The sequence below is a fragment of the Pogoniulus pusillus genome, chromosome 26 (genome assembly GCF_015220805.1).
Source record: "Pogoniulus pusillus isolate bPogPus1 chromosome 26, bPogPus1.pri, whole genome shotgun sequence".
Taxonomy (NCBI): Eukaryota; Metazoa; Chordata; class Aves; order Piciformes; family Lybiidae; genus Pogoniulus; species Pogoniulus pusillus.
This window is the reverse complement of record NC_087289.1, coordinates 20,453,415-20,469,760: the sequence shown is the minus strand read 5'-3', so window position 1 is coordinate 20,469,760 and position 16,346 is coordinate 20,453,415. Positions and strand designations below refer to the sequence as shown.

The window sequence follows — 16,346 nt, the reverse complement described above, 5'->3', positions numbered from 1 at the left end:
CCTGAAAGTCCTGCTTAGAAGTCCTGGACAAACACAGATTGTCCAGAGGAGCCAGGAGAACAAGGATTGTCTGCATCCTTTCCCCAGGAGCCAGGAAGAATTAAGTTTCAACAGCCAACAAGACAGAGTCCCCTGAAAGCATTTGGGCAGTGTCTGGACTGTGGCTAGCCCCCACAATCCGGGTAATAATAATCTGTGAGTAAATGCTCAGTGCCTCTCTGTAATTCTCTACTGCCTTCTGCCATAAGCAGAAAGAGCTTGGGCCCAGCTCCTGGGCAAATGGCGTATTGGCTGCAAGCGGCATCTGACCACGGGAATAGTCTCTTCTAGTTCAAGCAACAGTTATATGTTTTGCTGGTTATATTAGATGTAGATGTTAGCCGTAGAATGTTTCCATAACCGTGTAAGAACCAAAATATTATTAAAATTAGTGGCCAGGGGTGGCAGAGTTCTGAAGAGCAACATTAATAAACAATATCATCTCGCATCAATTAATTTCCTCTCCCCAACAAATGGTAGGTATGTATACATACACACATGCAATCCAGAAAACCTAGTGTGCCCTTTGTCTACATTGCATTTTGCTCCTGTGTCATTTCTCTAGGAGAAGCAACAATGTAGGATTTTAAGTTTGTTTGCAATTTCTAGAAAATGTAGAACAGAAACATGAGTGCCTGCAGAGATCAGCATTCTAAATTTAACTTGTGGTTTTCATCTCTATAAAGCATGAAGCTGTCTGGTAGCATTTGTTTGCTGATTTTTAGGGACAACCTTTGTTCTGAGAGTTCTGCACTGATGGCTCCGGCATTCCTTTTCTGGTGCTGCAGTGTAGGACCTTGCCTTTGCACTTTCAATGTTCATTTCCACTCATTTTCAGAAAACATACTGGTTATACTACACCACTGCAACCTATCACCTAGAGAGACATTTTTGTGTGTTTCGGGTCAGCCTCCTATCTTGTGCAGTGAAAAGGCTTGGCGAATAACAAAAACATAGCACTTCCACTGCGCACTACAGATTATGTGCTACAGCACCATCCTCTTCCCCACTGAAAACCAACACACTACAACACCTCCTGTGCACAGTCTGCAGTCAAAGTATCCTCTCCATTTGGATTTGAAGCTCAGCTCCCTGTAAGATTGTGTGCCAGGAAATAGCTTAACGATGGGTTTACACATCAGGCAGAAGAAAACCTGTCATCTAATAATGGCCTCAACTTCTTTTGGAGTTGCCATTAGATGAAATATATTCTACTTATGTTTGCCATTGCTTTAAAGCTACCTGAGATCAAACTTCAGTAAGTCTTTCCAATCATGTCTGCTTCTTTAAAACTCCCAAAATAAGCATGGAAACCTGACCTGGCAGTTGCTGCAGGCTCTGAAATATTAGCAGCACCTGCCTTTCCTAGCATCTAGCTTTACAATAATGGAAACATTTTTCTTTGCAGTGTCAGAGCTCTTCTACTGTTCTGCTTTTCCTTTGCATGACTTTATGGGAAATTACATTGCTTCTGGGAGTACATTTGTACTGTGCGTACTCTACCTTGGGCTCTCCACTTCATAAATCAGCTCCAAATTTTTATCAGAGACGATGTCAGTTCATCCCTCACCTTTATTCCTTGGCCAAGACTCTCAAGAGAGTTAATATCCAGACCTTCCTTGCAGGCCTGCAAACAGGAAATCACTTTCTGACTCTCAATTTTGCCTGGCCGAATAGTGAGACTGGCTAGGCTGCCATGGAAATACTGAGCAAATCTGGGCTTGGTGACTTCACCTCCTGCAAGAGAGAAAATATAAAGTGATGATTGATACCAATGCACAAACCGCACATCTGAATCATTGTTCAGTTTGTTTCAACATGTTAAACAAATTAATATCCACTTTAGCCAAGTGTATTTGAGATCTCATTTGTTGTTGTAAGTATTGCCTGGTGGGTTGTTGGGTGGTACATAGCAGCAGCCTTTCTTTCGGGTTCTTCACAGAGTTTTTTTTCCAGTATTGCATTCAGATGTTTGTAACTGTGACAACGTACTTTGAACTGAAGCACGGCTGCCCAAACTGTGCCAACACTCAGTTCTGTGCAAGGCAGCACAGGATTTTTAAAATTAATTGATTGCTGAGGTCACCCAGATTTGTGCAGGGACCAGAACGACACTTTGGCACCAAGGTGATGCATAAGTCAAATCTTTATTGCAGCTAAAAGCGATGCTTATATAGTCAGCTAATACAATGTGTGTCATTCTGATAGGTTACACCGCAGAATATGGGCTGTCCGCATGCCTAGAAGCAAATCTGACTGACCGCCCCCCCTTAGGCCCCCTCGCACAGCCAACTTTGCAGCTTCTCTGTGAGCTTTCTCAAGGTTGTTTTCCCTGCAGCTGTGCTCCTTATCTCTGTGTTCTAATGTTACCCTCCTTGCTGTCCTATTTCAGACCACTTAACTCTGCCCAAACCCCAACAATTGATGAGATTACCGAAGCAATCAAACATGAATTTAAAAACAAACAAGTAAACCCCAAATGTTTAATGTTTCATTTTTAATTTTTATTTATAAAGTTTTCTGTTACAGGATCACTTACAGAGCCTTTGCCTTTCTCAAAAGAAAAAAATGTATTACCTTAAGTTCTTGCTCTAGGTAACCAAACTGCCACACTCTATAGAAATGGTTGTCTCTAATGATATGGGATAAATTCCCAGCAGTGAATGAAGGGCCATGCACAGTATCATGCTAAAAGACTCATGGTGCTTCCCTTTCCCAAAGTACTTCATCTGGTGCCCAATAGGTCTCATGCTGTAAGTCACATTAGACCTTCTTGCTATGGTCCATTCAGTTTCATTCTAGGCAGCTTCAAACGAAGACTTATCTTTAGGAGTTGTCCATAAAATGTGATTACACACTGCCTGCACCAGTGATCACAGCATCTAAATTTCTCCTGGCACAGGTAGTGATTTACCGCCCCTCCTTTAGGAGGATTTTCAAAGCTTGCCTTTCCTGCAAACATTGGCGGTGTCAGGGCATGCAAATTACTGCCTACCTTGCTCTGGAAAGGACTGAGAGCCATGCACAGTAAAGATGTGCAGGCTAATTGGGTTAGCAGATGATAAGATGTCACAGTATCACAGTATCACAGTATCATCAGGGTTGGAAGAGACCTCACAGATGATCAAGTCCAACCCTTTACCACAGAGCTCAAGGCTAGACCATGGCACCAAGTGCCATGTCCAATTTTGCCTTGAACAGCCCCAGGGATGGTGACTCCACCACCTCCCTGGGCAGCCCATTCCAGTGTCCAATGACTCTCTCAGTGAAGAACTTTCTCCTCACCTTGAGCCTAAATCTCCCCTGGCGTAGCCTGAGGCTGTGTCCTCTTGTTCTGGTGCTGGCCACCTGAGAGAAGAGAGCAACCTCCTCCTGGCCACAACCACCCCTCAGGTAGTTGTAGACAGCAATAAGGTCTCCCCTGAGCCTCCTCTTCTCCAGGCTAACCAATCCCAGCTCCCTCAGCCTCTCCTCGTAGGGCTGTGCTCGAGGCCTCTCTCCAGCCTCGTCGCCCTTCTCTGGACATGCTCAAGCATCTCAATGTCCCTCCTAAACTGGGGGCCCCAGAACTGAACACAGTACTCAAGGTGTGGTCTAACCAGTGCAGAGTACAGGGGCAGAATGACCTCCCTGCTCCTGCTGGCCACACCATTCCTGATGCAGGCCAGGATGCCACTGGCTCTCTTGGCCACCTGGGCACACTGCTGGCTCATGTTCAGGCAGGTATCAATCAGCACCCCCAGATCCCTCTCTGTCTGGCTGCTCTCCAGCCACTCCGACCCTAGCCTGTATCTCTGCATGGGGTTGTTGTAGCCAAAGTGCAGCATCCTGCACTTGGAGCTATTGAAGCCATCCCCTTGGACTCTGCCCATCTGCCCAGGTGGTCAAGGTCCTGCTGCAGAGCCCTTCTGCCCTCCAACCCAGCCACATCTGCCCCCAGCTTGGTGTCATCTGCAAACTTGCTGATGACTGACTCCATGCCCTCATCCAGATCATCTATGAAGATGTTAAAGAGGATGGGGCCCAGCACTGATCCCTGAGGGACACCACTAGTGACAGCTGCCAGCTGGATGTGGCACCATTCACCACCACTCTCTGGGCTCGGCCCTCCAGCCAGTTCCTAACCCAGCACAGAGTGTTACCATCCAAGCCATGGGCTGACAGCTTAGCCAGCAGTTTGCTGTGGGAGACAGTGTCAAAGGCCTTGCTGAAGTCCAGACAGACCACATCCACAGGCCTCCCCACATCCACCAAGCGGGTCACCTGATCATAGAAGGAGATCAGGTTGGAGATGCAGGATCTGCCTTTCCTAAACCCATGCTGGCTGGACCTGAGCCCTTTGCCATCGCTCAGGTGCGCTCTTATCACCCCCAAGATAACCTGCTCCATCAGTTTCCCTGGCACTGAGGTCAGGCTGACAGGTCTGTAGTTCCCAGGTTCCTCCATCCGACCCTTCTTGTGGATGGGGACCACGTTGGCAGTTTCCAGTCTCCTGGGACCTCTCTGGTGAGCCAGGACTGCTGGAAAATGATGGAGAGCAGCTTGGCCAGCTCAGCTGCCAGCTCTCTCAGCACATTGGGATGGATCCCATCTGGTCCCATGGACTTGTGGGTGTCCAGGTGGCTCAGCAGGTCCTGAACTAATTCTTCATGGATTTCCAGGGGAACACACTGCTCCCCGACCCCATCCCCCAGTTCAAGAGGCCACTTGCCTCCTCCTCCCTCCTTGCTGTTGAAAACTGAGGCGAAGAAGGCATTCAGGACCTCAGCCTTTTCTTTGCCATCAGTTACAGTGTTCCCCTCCTGGTCCAGTAAGCAGTGGAGGCTCTTCTTGCCCTTCTTTTTAGCACTGATACATTTATAAAAGTGCTTTTTGTTATCTTTCATGGAAGTGGCAGCCTAAGTTCTAGCTGGGCCTTAGCCTCTCTAATTTTTCTCCTGCATAATCTGGCTACCTCCTTAAACACGTCAGGAGAAGCCTTCCCCTCCTTCCAGAGGTGATACACCCTCTTTTTTCCCCCCAGTTCCTTCAGGAGCTGTTTGCTCATCCAGGCTGGTCGCCTTCCCCGCCGGCTCATCTTTGGGCACATGGGAACTGCCAGGTCCTGTGCCTTCAAGAGCTCCTGTTTAAAGTAGGTCCAACCTTGCTGGACCCCTTTGTTCCCAAGGACTGCTGCCCAGGGCACTTTGCAAATAAGTTTCTTAAGCAAATTAAAGTTTGCCCTCCGAAAGTCCAAGGTGTAGGTTTTGTTGTAGTGCCTCCCTATCTCCCTGCATATTGAAAACTCCACTAACTCATGATCACTACACCCCAGGCAGCCTCCCACTGTCACATCTCCTACCAGCCCTTCTCTGTTGGAGAGCAGCAGGTCAAGCTGAGCTTGACCCCTAGTAGGCTCACTGAACAGCTGGGTCATGAAGCTGTCCTCCATGCACTCTAGAAATCTCCTGGACTGCCTCCTCTCTGCTGAATTAAGTTCCCAGCAGATATCTGGCAGGTTAAAGTCACCCACAAGGACAAGATCAGAAGATCTTGAGACAGCCTCCAACTGTTTGTAAAATATCTCATCTGTTTCCTATCCTGGTTGGGTGGTCTATAACAGACTCCAACCAGGATGTCAGATTTGTTTGTCCTCCCTCTGATTTTAACCCACAAGCTCTCAACCCCTTCATCCCTCACCTCCAGCTCTGTGTCATGGAGTGACTCCCTAATATACAGGGCCACCCCTCCTCCTCTTCTCCCTTGCCTATCTCTCCTGAAGAGGCTGTTTCCCCCCAGTATAGCACTCCAACCATGCCTGTCATCCCACCAAGTGTCTGAAATGGCAACTATATCATAGTCACCCTGGTGGACCAGGACTTGCAGTTCCTCCTTCTTGTTACCCAAGCTGCGTGCATTGGTGTAGATGCACTTCAGCTGGGCTCTTGATTCCTTAATTATCCCTAGTTTCCTTCCCACTCTCTCCTTCTCAGAGAGAGTAATTGCCTCACCCACCCCTTTCAGATCTAGTTTAAAGCCTGCCTAGTGATCCCTGCCAACTCCAGTGCCAGGACTCTCCTGCCCCTCCTAGACAACTGCACCCCATCACGAGCAAGTAAATGTTCCCCCATGGTCAAAGAACCCAAAGTGCTGTCACTGGCTCCATCCCTTGAGCCAGTTGTTGATGTCATAGGTTCTGCTGTTCCTCTCTGTGAACTCCCTTGCCACAGGGGGAACTGAGCAGAACACCTCCTGTGCTCCTGCCCCATCTATCAATTTCCCCAAGGCCTTGAATTCCTTTTTAATTGCCCTGGTCCCCCTCTTTTCAATTTCATCCCTGCCAGCCTGTATTACCAGCAAGGGGTAATAATCAGAGGGCTGGATTAGGTTAGGGAGTCTCCTGGTGATGTCCCTAACCCAGGCATCAGGAAGGGAGTAGACTTCCCTGTGAGATGGGTTGGGACGACAAATGGGTCCCTCTGTCCCCCTCAAAACTGAGTCCCCAACGACTAAGACCCTTCTCTTTTTCTTGTTTTTTGTGGAGCTGGTCACCACAGTTGGTGAGGACTGCTCCACCCTAGGCATCCTGGTTGGATGCTCCTCCTCAGCCCACCCATCCTCCCTGCTCTCTTCGTGAAGCGCCTCATACTTGTTATGCAAGGGCAGTGGAAGACGAGGAGAGGGCCGGGGTAGACTTCTCTTACTGCCTTTGACAGTCATAATTGGTAACTCAACTCTACAACGTTTGTAACTTTAGTGTCAAACCAACTGTTTCTGCCATGCAAGCTAGCTCAAGCCTGAACTTTAACTTGAGGATTTGTGTGTGCATCGGGGTTAGGATAGTGGCAAATTTTCTTCAGGCTGCTGTTGTTAGCTAAAAACACGCTTCTTGTCTGTGTAGTAAGTGCACTGTGAGAGTGGAGAAAATAGGCTCTGGTCTACCAAGAGAAACAAAGGTGTCTCTGCAGGCCATTTCTTTATAGGAGACGACAGGCTTTGCTCTTTTTTTGTTAACATTGCAGCATGAGCTGTCTCTCTTTTTACCCTAAAGAATGGTGCTCAAGGAGAAATTATCCTTCTCAACTCTTTCATTTCTTTGTCCATTACACAGAAAGCTTCCTCTGGGTAGAGTTTCTCTAGAGGTTTCGCAGAAACTTTCGGGTATGCAACAGCTAATGGATTAGTTTGCAGACTAAATTCAGCCTTTCTGATACTTACCAAGACTCTTATTTGGTGAATAAAGTACTACAGGAACAATGGCTTTTCAGGGAAAAACAAACAAACAACAAACCAATCAATCAACCGAAAAAAAACCCAAACAACCCCTTCCCCGCCCCCCCCCCATTGCTGTATTTATCTGTTTACATTGTATTTAAAAGCACATGTTGCCACTAAGAGAGCAACAATGTATCTGGAAAGAAAAAAAAACTAACAACTTAAAATATTTTTAATGCTAGAAGCAGGAAGCCCCTCTTCTTTTGTGGTGCAGTGGTAGAATTCTCGCCTGCCGTGTGGGAAACCCAGGTTCGATTCCCCAGAGGGGGGGATGTGTTGGTGGCCCAGGTTCGATTCCCGGCCAATGCACCTAAGAAGAGGGAGCGAAGTGAGAGAGAGAGAGAAAAAAGACCCAGAAGCAGGAAACTCCTGTCTCTTTTATACCACAGGAAGTGGGGGGAGTGGGCTAACCATCACCTGGAGTGTGGCCCACCTCTGGGGAGGGGCCAAGACCCCCAGGGTCAGGTTCAGGGTCACTCCCCCAGGAGTGTTAACCCTATACAAATGCTTAATTTGATCCTTAAAAAAGAGACAAAGAAAGGTAAGATGATAAGAACAGATAACATACAGAAGAAGGAAATCACATTGTGATTTGAAGCCTCAAATTCTCAAATCCCTAATATTTCTCAAGACAGAAAGTTCCGAAGCTAAAACTGAAGAGCTGCAAACTAAGAAACAGTCTCAGACAACCTAATGTGTTTATATGTGAAACTAACTCATTAAACTGTATAAAGGACTAGAAAGCAGCCAGAAGAAAGAATTCAGTGCTGTGGCTATGTCCATCAGAAATCAGCAGGGTCAGTCAGTGGAAGTAAAGCTATAGGGCAGCATGAATGGTTCTTACAATCAGGAACAGGAATCCCAGGACTGAATTTTTTTTTTTCTCGATTGGTTCTTTCACTCTGGACTAGATGTCTCTGGTGTCATTGACAAAGCACTTGCAGTTCATTTACAATGCTACCGTAATTACCTTCATATAAAACATATGGAGTATTCACTGTGCCCAAGCCCCACTTAAAAAAGAACACTGCTGTACAAGGAGACATTGCAAGATGTATAATTCTTGCTTAAAGTCATCTGTCCATAAGCCACCTGCCCTAACACTAACGTAACAGCATAGAAGAGAATGTGAGCATTTCCAGCAAAAAGCATATGAAGTGCAAACACAGGCACAAAAAAACAGTGAGTATTTGAAAAACAGGCTTACTTACTTACCCTGTCCACAGGACTAAGGTAGGGTTTTGTACAGATGTATAGATAGATTTTGGACTGTGTTGCAATCTTTGTTCTGGAGAGGCAATCAAATGTTATGTAGGGGGGAAAAAAAGTATTTAAAAAAATGTGAGCAAAAGATATCTGGGAATAGCTAACCTCATGCTGTGTCCATCGAGAAAATCCACTAAACTATGCCCATGGTTATGACAGCCTGACTCAAACTAGCACAACTGCACCAGAACAATTGATAGCAGAGTCTGAAGGGGTGTTCAGAGGTGATACAGACTGTTTCTGAGGCTGAAGAAAGACAAGTACTGCTCTGCTCAACCCGTTCTGGAGAACTGCCTGGGCCGTTCTAAGCTTTTTTCAACACCCAGGCAATTCACTCCAATCCACACTGTAGGTTATGATCATCTCTGTTGCCTTTCCTGCACTCCTGCCCTTGCCTAAAGTACTAACTATAACCTTGCACTCCTCTCAGTGTAGGATGGTGTGAATATTAGCTTCTTCCTATCTCCCATTTTAGTAGAGAAAACAGACTGCTGAATAAGTCTCCCATAAGCACCTTTTGCCAGAGTTAAAGACATAATTCTATACCTGCCAATTTTATCCTCAAAGGGGAACAGGAGTCATTATATCTGACTCTTATCACAGCTGTTTGTAATTGCAGCCTGTTGACTTTTTTATATTCTTCCACCTCAGCATTTCAGCCTCTACTCAGCTCAGTGGGGTATGTTAGCTTGCTGATGGGTTTCAATTACCAGTAATTATTAGATTGCAAATGGACAACATCCAATGCAATAAAATCAAGATGCAAACCCCAAACCTCTTGTTAAAATGTAAAGAATGGCCTAAAGCAAATCTGCTACAATCCTGTATTCTAGCTTTGATAAAAAGGATTACTGGGAATATAATTTTCAGTCTCAAAAGATGTAAGAAGAGAAAAGATTGTTGGAATAAATTGAAAACCCTCAGCGACTGGCTACCTCACTCTTCTCTGTAGCAGCAGTGTTTCAGTCGCGCTTAGTTCTACTGTATCACTGTGTTTCAGTGCTCTCATTCTGCTTTTACGGTTTAATATTCTTCACCTATTTGACCTCAGCATCTTAGTGGGTGCATATTTATCTCAGGGTGGCCAATCTGCAAGTCCTAGCCACTCTAAAATTATTAGCTCCTGAGGTTAGATGAGTATATTTACCATGAAAATGGCAATCCTGTAGCATATTAAAGCACAGTGTGTGTGCAATTGCAGCTAATGTTGACAGGAACATTGTTACAGAATGTTATCTAAATTCTTCTAAATACTGATCTTTTCAAATACAGACCCTAAGTGTCATGCATGTCATGCCCCTGCAGCTCCACACACTACTGTTCAGCAGCTCGAAGCCACCAGCTCCACTGGGTGGGAGCAATGCTCAGTTCTACTGTCTGAATTTGACTCATCATTGAAATTGCTACATGCTAAGAAATGACTGAGGAAAAGGCATAGACTACTCCCTGCAGCTCTTACTGCTTTAAGACACTTTCAAATTCACTTTTGGCCTGACACCAAACTGAGCCTAAGCAACAACATTTCTGAGATAATGAAGAAGGCCTAAGTAGATTATACAAGCTTCTGAAACAACAATTCAGAGAGCAAAGTGGAGCTCCAGTGATGATGATCTTGAAGTAATCCAAGCATCCTAAGTTGTTTTCTAATTCTCTGTGTCATGCTGCATTTTAAAAACAGTGTTCTGCAACACAGCAACTGACAGTTCCCATACAGAGGTCAGGTTATGCAGCTAACCTTGAGTGCCTCAGCAAGTTTCAGGGGATTTTTTTGATGTTAGGGTTTTCTTTTCCTCAATTCAAGAGAGATATTGAGATACTGGAACGTGTCCAGAGAAGGGTGATGAAGTTGGTGAGGGGCCTGGAACACAGTCCTAGGAGAGGCTGAGGGAGCTGAGAGTGTGCAGCCTGCAGAGGAGGAGGCTCAGGGCAGAGCTCATTGCTGTCTACAACTTCCTGAAGGGAGGCTGTAGCCAGGTGGGGTTGGGCTCTTCTGTCAGACAAGCAGCAACAGAACAAGGGGACACAGCCTCAAGTTGTGCCAGGGGAGGTCTAGGCTGGCTGTTAGGAGGAAGTTGTTGGCAGAGAGAGTGATTGGCATTGGAATGGGCTGCCCAGGGAGGTGGTGGAGTCTCTGTGCCTGGAGGTGTTCAAGAAAAGCCTGGATGAGGCACTTAGTGCCATGGTCTGGTTGGTTGGATAGGGCTGAGTGCTAGGTCGAACTGGATGAGCTTGGAGGTTTTTTCCAACCTGGTTGATGCTGTGATTCTGTGATTCTTCCCCTTTCTTATGATACAGCTCAGATACAGCCCACCTCCACAATAATCTCATACCATCAGAATCTGAAAGAATAAAAAAACCCCACTGCTCACCACTGTTACATGTTGTGTTTCATCCAGCTCTAGGTTTATTGATTACTATGGATTAATATGCTGCAAGTGCTAAATCTTGGGGAATAGTTAAGTAATTAAGACTAAATTAAATGATGTGAACAAAAGGAAAAGTGGAACCTCTCCTACTGTCAGTCAGTCAGGGATTTAAGTGGATGTCTGCAACATCATTTTAAAAAGTCTGACAGAACACTACAGAATAATATTTATTCTCATTGCAGACCCTTACATGACAGATTTTTGATGCTATTGGGTATTTTCCCTTCCTTAAGTGTAAATGTTGTGGTCGACACCACAGTTGTGAGGCAATGCAGACCACAGTGTTACTCAGACCTCGATTATAAAATTGTACATTGATTTTTCCACCCGACCCAGCATGCACATCCACTCCCAAAGTCTGGCAGATACAGAAGGATGGATGTTGGTGTTTCAGCGTTAATTCAATCCTCTTAATGGGAAAGTAGTGTCAACAGAGTATGGGAGGCATCCAGAAATACTGCTGACATACGTAATTATTTACTATATCACTGTTCACTGCTCAGTCATTGTCCAAGTTGTATGCATCACATTTTTCACTTGCTAAAATATAACTATTTTCTGGACTGAGATTCTTTTTCTTTTATGCTGATTCTGATTTCTCATGTGCTAAACTCTATCAGTGTGGAGCAAGTAGGGCAGCTTAGTCACCGAGGGCAGAGAGGTCCCTTCCCACCAGAACTTCACCCAGAGAAGTCTTTCGGAGTTACTTTTCTGTTAAGTGTGAATGCTGATGGAGATGGGCAAATTCAGCTGACACCAAAACACACAGAGGAAGAGCCCATTCCATGCTTCTGTTTTGTTTGGGTGGTTTTAATGTCACACTAATTTGATATAAATCATGAGAGAATGTGATTACTCTTGAACTTTACATCTGTACCGTTTTGGCTTTAAAGATGTGAAGTGCTGTTCATATTCACCTATCTCCAAAGAACAATCATGCTATTTTGTCTAAACAAGTAACTTTACTGAGCTCACAGATCTTCTTTTAGGCCTTTTGCCCTACCCTAATAATGAACAAGTAATTATCAAGGCAGTCTAAGCACAATATGGTTCTCAGTGGAAGTATTGGATCAAGAGAATTTCCAACTGAGATCAATTAAGACATTATAGACTGTGGTTACACTGACATGGAGCATCAAGGAATGACTAATTATTTAGGGTCTCAACATACAGACTGATATGAATCTGGAAGCAGCTGCAAGATATTATGGGTCTGAAGTCCTTAGGTCCAAGTCTCCAGATTTATCCCATCTTTTTTGTTAAAGTAGTTCAAAGAGCCAAGTTTAATTCTCTAACAAGTAGCTCGGCTGTTAGGATGAAACCTAACAGATTTCAGGAGTAGATTTCAGAATTCTTACCATTGTTCTGGTCTTGAATAGTAAAGTCACTTCTCCTACAGCAGTTTTGTGATTGGCATGCCAGCAGTGAGCTGACATAGAAGGTTAATAAGGGTTATCCTACAGAAGGACTCTATTAAAAAAATGGGTCTCTAGCCTACACTCATGAAAGAGGAAAATGATAGGAGAATACAAAAGAAAAATAGAATAGAAAACAAATTACTTAGAAAACAGGAACTGCAGTAGCCTGCTGCTATATTCATGATAACAAAGTTTGCCTGCAGACAGTCTTCTGCTAAAGACCTTCCTCTGTTCCGGAACTCCAGAATGGGTGGCATTATTAGAAACAATGACTTACAGCCAGGGTAAGCTGCAATATACCTCTGTGACAAGTCATTAACTTGTGTCTCTACGCTCCTGACAGGACTCTGGGAATGATACATGAAGAAACAAGCCATTTTAGGAGGGAAAGCATATGAACTCCAGACCTGGAGGAAGTCTGTCTGCAGCCTGTGGTACAAAAGATGATGAGACTATCAAATCAGGTCACTTGTTCCCTTCTTCTTGCTGCCCTTGCTACAGAATATTTAGCAATAAAGGGATCACAGTGAGAACCTATAAACTGTGGTTTAAGGGAAGAAATTTCTTTTTGTAAGAGGGTCCATTTGCTATATCCTCAAATAAACCGAATCAAAAATAATGAACTCAGAGAAGAACTTACCAGGGTAAGCTCCCAGAAAGTTTAGCTCCAGGATAAGCTAACCTTAATTAGCTTGTATTGCTTAGTAGAATAAAACAGGACTGCAAAAGCTAAGGGGTGACTAACAACAATTCTGTGGTTGATCATTAAGTCTGATTCTATTCTTTCTGTGATGTAGATTTATTAAAGAGACCCAAATTAAAATCCCTTCCCCTCTTGATACTGCACTTTATCCTCACAGAGTAAGGGTAATTTACTTCCACAGTGTAGCACTGTGTTACTTCTTTATTGTTTGTAAAGCTCTCAAGAATCTTGTGTTGGGAGTGCAAAGCTAAAGTACTGTTATAGCTAGAGAAGAAGGGAGAAGAAATAAGAGCTGACATTAAGCCTTGAGGAGCTTTCTCCTATCCCAGTGGACCATGTCTCCTTCTAACATCTATGCAGGGAGGTAGGGAGTTCAGAGAAGTTGTAGGGGTCACGCTTCCCACATGTTCTCTTTGGTGTCTTTTGTTCCGGGAAGCACGCTTGCAGTGAAGTCAATTTTGTCCTTTAGATACTCTTGAGAAAGAGCAATTTTGCCTCAAAATCACTTTCAGCATTAAAGACAGAGTAGCCCTTTGGACCTACATAACCCCACTCATATCAAAACCATACCCTTGACAATGTGAGATCACTGATGTGAACAAAATAGCCTTTTAAGGAAGGTAAAATTAAGTTATATCCTTAACCTTCAGTATCTGCAGAGAGATGTCAAACTTTACCAGGGCACATAGAAGACTCTTCTCAGAAATAGCTGCACCAGCACTCCAAACTGTTCATTTCCTCTACCAGTTAGCTCACTAAGAGTTCAGTTTTCCAGGCCTAGTGTCACAGCTGAAGAGTAAATCAGAATTTACCATGAATCAAGACTGGCAACAGGTTAAGTTTCTTTCTCCAGCTGTCACTGCTCTTGGGTCACATGTAACCGAGTCAACATCATTTAGCCTAAAGATAATGCTTTAATTCCCCTCAAATAAACTACCCTTCAAGTCTTGCAGTATTAAACATGAACTATACAAAACAAACGCCAATTAACTCTGCACTAACCATTGTGATAGCACCCCAAATCAATGAGGTAGCTCTGCCAAGACCTTCCTGTTAATGAGCTCCCTGCAGAGAGAACTAAGGTTTTTTAAATTAAAAGAGGAAAACTGTAGTAGAGTTAACATCCAGAACAGCTAATTTTAAGTACAGAAAATTCATATTGATTATGCAGGAACACAACATAGAAGAGATATTTTCATACAGCTTCCCTTGCACCCAAACCTGCATTAAAGCTGGAAACTCTCCTGAGACTTGGTTTTAGGTAATTGAGTGACTTGCCAGGCTGCAGTAAATTTCACCCAGTGCCTAGCTGTCATAGATTGAGTTGAATCTGCTGCTTTTATTCATACCATGCTGCAGCCATTTCAAGCAAATGAAAGCGCAAACTGGAGCAAAGTATTATAGGGCTCGAAGTTCAGACTGTGACATGGAAGGCATCCTGTTCTGGTTGCTGCTTCTGAGTTCTGAGTTCTTGGGTGTCGGCCCTTTTCTGCAGATTTTGGTTTTCTGTTTCATGCTGGATTTCTCCCCATCCCACTCCTGATCTCACCGGGCTTCTTCTGCAAATACGCTAAGCTAGAGTAATCACACAGAGTATTATTCAGATTCATTAGATTATTAGCCAAGGTATTTATGCACTGTGATTATGGTGTGTTATATTAAACTCTTACATATTTATCTCAGCTCTGAGCTGTGTTGAGAGAACACTAAACCATTACACTGACAGACCCTAGGAGGATTTTATTCTATCAACTTTAAAGCCTTTCTCTCTGCCCTTTTAGCCGTCTTCAGCCTGCTTGTCTCCAGGCTACCATCTACACGCTGAGACCCTAACCTCTACCTCCACTATCCTCTTGCTCCCTAGACAAGACTCTTCTCTTTGTGAAAAGGATAATTTTTCCTCCTTTTAGGAGAGTCCCAGCATTCAATTCACAATATTTAAATAAAACCAGGATCAAACAAATCAGACGTTTTTTACGCTGTCAAAGCAATGGTAAAGATATAGAAGAGACTTGTCCATTACAACTAGAACTGCAAACAGTTTGCTGCTGGTGGGACACTGAGCACATCACAGGCTAAAGTTTAAATTTATCATATAAACCCAGTTTGTTTTCATGCTAGATTCAAGAGAACAGATCTGAACTTAAACCGCTTTTAAATTTCACTTAAGCAGCTAAAGATAGAAATAAAAACTAATCTAACTTTTCATAATGGATGTTATAAGCAAGGCTATTAAATTGTCCAGTTCTGGGCCCCTCAATTCAAGAGAGATGTTGAGGTGCTGGAGCATGTCCAGAGAAGGGCAATAAAGCTGGTGAGGGGCCTGGAACACAAACCCTATGAGGAGAGGCTGAGGGAGCTGGGGTTGTTTAGCCTGGAGAAGAGGAGGCTCAGGGGTGATCTTATTGCTGTCTACAGCTACCTGAAGGGGCATTGTAGCCAGGTGGGGGGTGGCCTCTTCTCCCAGGCAACCAGCAACAGAACAAGGGGACACAGTCTCAAGTTGTGCCTGGGGAAGTATAGGCAGGAGGTTAGGAGGAAGTTGTTGGCAGAGACAGTGATTGGCATTGGAATGGGCTGCCCAGGGAGGTGGTGGAGGCACCGTCCCTGGAGATGTTCAAGAAAAGACTGAATGAGGCACTTAGTGCCATGGTCTGGATGGGGCTGGGGGATAGGTTGGACTGGATGAGCTTGGAGGTCTCTTCCAACCTGGTTGATTCTATGAAAGATTCTATGAAAGTAAAAAAAGGGGTTGCTCTGGAACTGAAATATGAATAGGAAATATTAATCTCAAAGAAAAGAATTCTCTTTCTGTGCCTGAGACTCCTGCATGACATAACTCTGAGAAGGATAAGAAGAAGGTCCATGTAAGATCAGAGCTGTCAGAATGACTTGTCTCATAACCTAGAGGATTCTCAGATTGTTAGAGAAACAGCAGAACAATTCCCAGTTTTGAGACCAGTAGTGAAAACTGTTGTATATGGAAGGGTGAATCCTTCATAGGAGTGGCAGATTTTTCTATTAGTGCTCACAGAGTAAATGACAGTGCTTTTTGTTCTTGATTTTTCAGTCTTCCTGTAACCCACCAGATTTTAAGCTGCACCATAGTCATGTTGCTGTGAGCAAATCAGAATTGGTGTGGTAAGGAAAAGGAATGTTATTTTTCTGCTACATTTAGTTGTCTAAGTTGAGATTATTTTTCAAATAATTTGACTTTGTTAAATGGATACTGTAGACTCA

At 44.2% G+C, this 16,346-nt stretch overlaps 1 protein-coding gene across 2 annotated transcripts in view; it reads right to left on the bottom strand.

The window, feature by feature from the left end:
• CLSTN2 (calsyntenin 2) overlaps positions 1-16,346 on the bottom strand; it is a 274,828-nt gene that overhangs the window by 15,407 nt on the left and 243,075 nt on the right. For both annotated transcript variants that reach the window (XM_064165450.1, XM_064165449.1), the window contains exon 9: positions 1,610-1,776. In XM_064165450.1, coding sequence (XP_064021520.1) covers positions 1,610-1,776 — 167 coding nt within the window. The remainder of the gene's footprint in view (positions 1-1,609; positions 1,777-16,346) is intronic.